General features: G+C 46.0%; 1 protein-coding gene and 1 long non-coding RNA gene across 2 annotated transcripts in view; both read left to right on the top strand.

Annotated features, from left to right (window-relative positions):
• myo3b (myosin IIIB) overlaps nucleotides 1-1,866 on the top strand; it is a 96,572-nt gene extending 94,706 nt beyond the window's left edge. The window contains exons 25-26 of the mRNA XM_062535105.1: nucleotides 1,404-1,416; nucleotides 1,734-1,866. Coding sequence (XP_062391089.1) covers nucleotides 1,404-1,416; nucleotides 1,734-1,866 — 146 coding nt within the window. The remainder of the gene's footprint in view (nucleotides 1-1,403; nucleotides 1,417-1,733) is intronic.
• The window catches only part of LOC134078779 (uncharacterized), a 37,442-nt gene that overhangs the window by 23,082 nt on the left and 6,860 nt on the right, over nucleotides 1-7,500 (top strand). The window contains exons 3-4 of the long non-coding RNA XR_009938862.1: nucleotides 551-597; nucleotides 1,734-1,889. This is a non-coding gene — a long non-coding RNA (uncharacterized LOC134078779). The remainder of the gene's footprint in view (nucleotides 1-550; nucleotides 598-1,733; nucleotides 1,890-7,500) is intronic.

Raw genomic sequence — 7,500 nt, forward strand, 5'->3', positions numbered from 1 at the left:
TTCCAGATGATAATACAATTAAACCTACCTGTGCCAAAAGCCTCGCAGCATCCCCACCCCCCTTAGCCTCCCCCCCCCCCACACACACACACTCAAACACACACACACACACACACACACACACACACCCCACCTCCCGCCCCCTCCCTGCACACGGCTGTGCCTCTTGTCTCGAACATGTGCTTATGCTCTTTATCTGGCTCTTTCATGTCAGGATGTCTGCCTTCACGGTGAATAATTGATGTGGTTTATCAAAGCCGAGCAAGATGCCTCCTTCGTGGGCCCTAGCGCAGCCCTCTTTGATCAGAAAAAATTATGCTGTGACTTCTGATATTATCAGCATCTGCCCGCATTCAACACAAAATCACTTTGAATTAAAAATTAATGATTCTCCGCTCATCTTTTGACTACTGTGTGTGTGTGCGTGTGCGTGTGTCTGTCTGTGTCTGTGTTTCTGCGGTGTGTGTGTGTGTGTGTGTGTGTGTGTGTGTGTGTGTGTGTGCGTGTGTGTGTGTGCGTGTTTCTGTGTTCTTGGTCCTCACTCTGACAGCGTGCTCTGGATTATCAGGGGAGCAAGAGGAAGCCGAGGAAACTTGGGTAAATATAAATGTTGCCTCTCTTCTCCTAATATCCTCTCCTCCTCTCCTCTCCTCCTCTCTCTTCCTCTCCTCCCTTCACCTCCTCTCCTTTCTTCTCCTCCTCTTCTCTGTTCTTCTCTCTTCTCCTCTCCTCTCCTCCCCTCCTCTGCTCCCATCTCCTCTCCTTTTCTCTTTCTCTGTTCTTCTCTCTCTCCCCTCCTCTTCTCCTCTCCTCTCCCTTCCTCTCCTCTCCCCACACATCCAAACAGAGTGAGCAGTCCCTTTGTACGGTCACACACCACCAGCAAAAGATTGCTATTTTTTTCTCTTTTTTTCTTTTCTGGTATTTTTGTCCTCCTGCTTCACCATATAATGTAAATGGGAATGCCAGAAATAAGAGGCTTTGTGCATGCGCGTGTGTGTGTTTGTTTGTGTGTGTGTTGTTGTTGTGTCTGTGTGTGTTGGTGTGTCTGTGTGTGTGTGTGTGTGTGTGTGTGTGTGTGTGTGTGTGTTTGTGTGTGTTTTGTGTTTTAGTGGGATGGGGGTGAGAACCCATGTGCTTTATTATGGGATGGTGGAGCTCCCTTTTTTTTAAGAGAATGCTAATTTTTCATTGTCATAAACGTGGAATATAGACCCCCCCTCCTCCTCCTCCTCCTCCCCTCCTCCTCTTCTCCTCTCCTCCTCTTCTCCTCTACTTAACCTTACTGTAAAGCAAAGCTGTGCTTGAGTCTGTCAGGGTGGTATAAAGTGAAAAAAAGATAAAGCAAAAGAGCTTTAGTTCTTTCTCTGCCTCTTCTGTGTAGCCCGGGTGTGCTTTGATAGGAGGGATTAACACGTACACGTTTCTGCTATTCTCTCTGATAAAGAAGAGAAGAAAAAAACACAGAAGGGAGAAAGCAGCCAATCGTTAAGAGGCGCTCAGACAGAGATGAGGAAGGAGAGAGAGAGAGAGAGAGAGAGAAGGAAAGGAGGAAGAAAGAGAGAAAGACAGAGAGACAGAGAAGGAGAGTTAAAGAGGTGGAGAGAAAGGGGGGAGAAAGAGAGAGGGGAGTGAATGTGTGTGTGTGTGTGTGTGTGTGTGTGTGTGTGTGTGTTGCTCACCCCCCTGTCTTTTATTTTCTCCGTCTCCTCTGCTCTGTCCATCCATCACAGGCAAATCAAAGTGCTGGACGGCGAGGACGAGTACTACAAATTACTGTCTGCCCAGGACTCCATCCCCGAGGAGGACTTCGCCACGGCAACCCCTCCCACGTTGTCACGGGAGCCCCTCATCACTCAGACCTGAGCCTCAGGTCCGCCTGTCAGCTGGTGAGAGGCCCTACACGCTCTCTCTCTCTCTCACACACACACACACACACGCACACACGCTCACTCCTTAGCCCTAATATACGCTCACGGCAGCTCTGCAAGCCCCATCCTACGCGCACACACACACACACACACACACACACACACACACACACAGGGAACAGTGTCACTGCAGTTAACTCTTCTCAAACTGTGTAATTAGTCAGGGCTGGTTATGGTAAACTTCCTCTTGGCCCCCAATCAATCAATCAATCAATCAATCAATCAGTCAGACAGAAAAGAAAGACAAATATCTTGAGTGAATTGACAGCAGAGAGACAAAGTAAAGATGGTAGAGAGAACAAAAAAGACAAACGAGAGAAGAACAAAATAGGGCAGAAAAAAACATCACAGGTCTCTGAGTTAGATCAGAGGTCAAAGGTCAAAGCTGCCCCGGCATCTCCAATGCCCACGAAACCCTGGTTACCTACAGCCTCCACCACAGGGGTTCATTAGGACTTCAGATGACATGAAGGGGCATCAGTTGAGACCATGTTCTAATGGAATGAAGGGGCATTAGTTGAGACCATGTTCTAATAGAATGAAGGGGCATCAGTTGAGACCATGTTCTAATGGAATGAAGGAGCATCAGTTGAGACAATGTTCTAATGGAATGAAGGGGCATCAGTTGAGACAATGTTCTAATGGAATGAAGGGGCATCAGTTGAGACCATGTTCTAATAGAATGAAGGAGCATCAGTTGAGACCATGTTCTAATGGAATGAAGGGGCATCAGTTGAGACCGTGTTCTAATGGAATGGTGCAAACACAATTTCTATCTTGCCACTCGCTCCTTGGCCTATCAGCAATCTGTCAAACTGGGCTCTTCATGCTTGAACATTTCTAGATTATTTATTTGTAATATATTTTAATTATATGTTTAGTATATATTTTTATATATTTTATTATTTTTATATATATTATTAGAACCAGACTACACACATATGTAGTCCTGACATCTCACTAATGTTCAGCTAAAGTGGGGAATTGTTTTCCCTAAGTAAACAAGACTTAACACTGTAAATCCACTCTGAACATTGATACTTAAAATAATAGGACTTTGCTACACTGAAAGCCACATCGGTCCCGCTCCAACTTCTTCAGTGGGTAATATGTGATGTAATATATATATATATATATATATATATATATATATATATATATATATATATACTGTGCTATATATGTTAGAAATGTACCTTTTCAAGTCTGGCATACATTATAGGGGATAACGTATGCCAGACTTGAAAAGGTACATTTCTACCAGGCCGATTAGGAACCTGATATGTACTTCACTTACACTTCAAACACAATAAATTAAGTTCCAAGAGTATTCCAAGCAAGGAAGTGCTCACTTCTCCCCATTTCATCTAAAGCAAGGTGAGCGCATCTTCTCATTAATAAGTACAAGACTTCATACAGTGTGTGGCAGCCCGTGTAGAACTCTCTCTGATCTCCTGCTACACACTGGTGACAGAGTGGCCTTTAATATTGCAGCACGTGAGATGTTGAGCACCTCTGAGATTTCTTCCCTGGTTTGTGTTTCATGTGCCCTACATTTGAGTGTGTCGTCGCTAATGTGATGGACATTAGCATAAGAACTCCTCTTTGTACCTGTTTCAACACTGTTCATTGTGAAACAAATAGGATGAATTATTGAAAACGAAAGACACCTCGCTTGTGTACGCAAACAGAGCCATGTTTGCGTCGTACGCTCACTCACGCGCACAACAACAACAAAAAAGAAAACAGTGCTATGTTTGCTCTGTACGCTCACGTACAAAAACAGTGCTATGTTTGTGGTTGTGCGACAAACAGCACATCTGTTTGTGTTAAATAATGGAAGCCGAGATGACAGTGTGTGTGTGTGTGTGTGCGTTGGATGGGGCTGACTGAGGGGGCTGCGGATTCAGGAACGTCAGATGGATCTCCCTCACTGATTACTGCAGACTAGTGTGTTTGTGTGGCTCAGCGATCAGGGCAAGGTGCTCGTAACAACACAGTTTGATTACTACAGACTAGTATGTGTGTGTGGCTCAGCGATCAGGGCAAGGTGCTCGTAACAGCACAGTTCAAGGCAGAGCATGAATTAAAGAGAGGAGTGTGCGAATCTGTGTTGCTTTACATTGGAGCCAATTCATCAGATGTTATATAATTAATTAAACAAATTAATATGTAAAATGACGTTTTTGCAGAGGTCACATCAAATTCTTTGATATGACTATACTGTATATCTGCTTCAGAAAAGGAGGAGGATGTATGCCATATCTGCGTTTCTTTAGATTCATATGCAATATAATGAATTAAACAAATCAAATTTAAATGTATTTTATTATCAAATTTATATATAATGAATTATACAAATTCAAATTATATTTGAGGTCTCCATGCTAATTTTTTGATGTGATGACATATTAGCTACAGAAAACAGTACCCATTTCATAGAAAGTTCAGGGGTGAAGCCATGTACGCAGTCAAAGATCCCCTCCGCTGAAAGAAGACTTTTAGCACAAACGCATAAACTGCGGGGTCTCCCGCTGTGTGTGTGGGTTCCTTTTTTCCGTCCCGACGTTCTCCGACTGATGATGTCATGTCGAGTCGAGATCGGTCGGTCTTCGGGGAATTTGATCAAAGGTCACGGGTGTTACTGTGATCCGCGTGTCCTCACGAAGCCAGACGCTCTCCGCCGGAGCTCGCTCTTTGATACCGGCCCTGGGAGCGCTTTGAGCTCTTTGCCGGGGTAAGAGTCCGCTCGGACGATAAAAGTCAATTTCAGTCGGGAGGCTCCGACGTGCAGATAAATCTACATGACTTTCGCAGATGTTACAGGGATTAAATTGGCTTGCAGGAATTAAACGTTGCTCAGTAATGCTAAATGTTCCTTTGTAATAATTAGTGCTACAACGCTTTGAACTGTAGATCTGAATTTGGGATCCTGTAAATGGAACAGGACAGAAGCAATGTTCCAGAAATTCTGGGCCTCTGTGCGTGGGTGTATTTTTCCATTGTCTTTCTTGGAATCAAATTGTTTGAAGATCCATTCCCACCTACTATGTTATTTTTAACTTGTGATGCATTGATGATTATTACACCTGTATGGGCAGCTATGAGTTTGAGTGTTTTCTTCACTGAGGCAAAGCTTGAACCTGTACATGGAATTAGATTTGAAAAACAAAACAAGAAGGAGAACCACTCCGAGCGCTATCGCACTCGACTACACAGTCTACACAATAACAGCAATGTGATTCCTCGTGGCTGAGAGGACAAGATGCTCAACTTACCATGTCAGTAACAAGACACTTCCTCTCCTTTTTAAAAGGATTTTTTTGGGGGGGTTAGGGGGTGGGGGGGCTGCAAAACAGGAAAGTCAGCTCAACTCAAATTCAGCAGAAATGTGTTATACTCCCCCCCCCCCCCCTTTTTTTCAGACAAGCGGGGAAAGCTGTGTTGGCAAGTGCATTTGTAGTGCTGTTTTTCCACTCTTTTTTTTCTCAGTTTGCATATCATTTACGCCATCTCCTTTTGTTGACACCGCAGGGCCCGCAGAGAGATTTTGATCTAGAGAAGTCTGGGGTGATCCGACTGTGCGTACACCCCAACCCCCGCCCCCCCTCAAAAAAAAAAATAAATAAAAACCCAGGCGGCACTGGCCCACATCTGGCCACGATAAGGCCCAGACCTGGCATTTATCCCCAGCAGGTTAGATCGGCATCTGCTAGGATGGGTGTGTGTGTGTGTGTGTGTGTGTGTCAGGGTTGGGGTATGTGTGTGTGTGTGTGTGTGTGTGTGTCAGGGTTGGGGTATGTGTGAGGGAGAGAGGGTTAATAGTTACTGGAGTGAAGCCCACCACCAACCTTGGCTGCGGTGGTAGCAGCAGGTCAGAGCGCAGACAGCGTTTCTGCGGGTGGAGTGTGAGAGCGGGCGGCAGAGCGACCGGGCGAGCGGGACTTTCCCTCCGAGTCCTTTGAATGAGGCAGGTGGTCAGTGCGGTGGTCATGAAAAAAAAAAAAAAATGAATGGAGTCACAGCCTGAACAACATGTGCTTGGAGGGAACATTTGTACCCAACAAACAAGCTGGGACATCTGTGAGCGTGCCTTGTTTTGCTGTCTCCTTTTTTGGAACCACTTAAGAATCTGAATCTGAATATTGCAAGCTTTTAATAACATTTCCCCAAATTAGCTGATGGTGTGATGCCATTGCCTGAGCCAGTGTTGGTATTTGTGAAATTGCTTTGACCTCAGATAACGGTCTCCAGTGACAACGAGGTCATTGGCATTTACGTAGTAAACAAGACCTGACATGCCGCACTTCGGTCAAGTAGTGAACCGAGACACAGCTGTAATTGGCTTCTTATGATACAGCTGGTTCTCTCTATCTAAGAACGATAACTCGCAGGCAAAGGCGTTCGTGTTCTTGCTAAGCGCATATTTCCACAGCCCTGTCGTACCTAAAACGAGGAGGTGCTCTAATGCTCATATTGTATTGTGTGTGTGTGTGTGTGTGTGTGTGTGTGTGTGTGTGTGTGTGTGTGTGTGTGTGTGTGTGTGTGTGTGTGTGTGTGTGTGTGTGTGTGTGTGTGTGTGTGTGTGTGTGTGTGCGTGCGTGCGTGTGTGTGTTTGGGAGGGGGTGTAGGCCTGTGTTTGTGTGTGTGGGGGGGGGGGGGGGGGGGGGGTGTTCCGGAAGGGTCCGTGGCGTCCAGCTCAGTGTTGAGGGCCCGTGCGGCACTAATTAGACTGGAGGGTTAGCGCTGCTCTGCTCCTTCTCTGAGCGTGCGTAGCGGCGCGGAGGAGCGCCAGGGAACTAGGTCAGCAGCGCCCCAGCCGGGAGTGTCTCTTTAACCGTGCACCCGATCCATTAAGTGCCATCACACTCCCCACATTATTTTGGCCCTGTGTCTTTTTTTCCCCTCTGCCGTGGAAATCAATTTTCAACAAGCCCTGCTCTCTCTTTCTCTCTCTCTTTCTCTCTCTCTCTCTCTCTCTCTCTCTCACCCTCTCACTCTCTTTCTCTGTCTTTCTTTCTTGGTTGTGGCATGTTCCGTGGTTATTGTTGTTATGTCCATGTTCATGTCTCTCTGTGAGGGATGTTTGGTGAATCACTGCTTGTAGAATAAGCAGTCACATGTAATGGTGGTCAGTCACTGTGCTGTTCTGAATGGCTTTTAGAGGTTAGCAGTGCAATGCTGGGCTTTACGCAAACAGATCAAGTCAAGGCTTGTTTATTGCTTGTCAGGCGCACTGAAGGTTGTCATGTTCTAGAATTCGCAGAACCAATAGAACATGGACTATTAGGGGAACCTGAGGTCTGAGAGGTTCGGCAAGTCGCCTGGTGATTGAGGTTCCTCTTATGACATCAAAACCCCCCCCCCCCCCCCCCCCCTCTCTCTCATTCCCCCCCCTCTTCAAGTTCACAGGACAGACATGCCAGAGACAAGAGTCTCTTTTTTCTCTCTCTTTTTTCTCTCGCTCTCTCTCTTTCTCTCTCCCTCTCTCTCTCTCCCTCTCTCTCTCTCTCTTTCTCTCTCTCTCTCTCTCTCTCTCTCTCTCTCTCTCTCTCTCTCTCTCTCTCTC

The sequence above is a fragment of the Sardina pilchardus genome, chromosome 4 (genome assembly GCF_963854185.1).
Source record: "Sardina pilchardus chromosome 4, fSarPil1.1, whole genome shotgun sequence".
Classification (NCBI taxonomy): Eukaryota; Metazoa; Chordata; class Actinopteri; order Clupeiformes; family Clupeidae; genus Sardina; species Sardina pilchardus.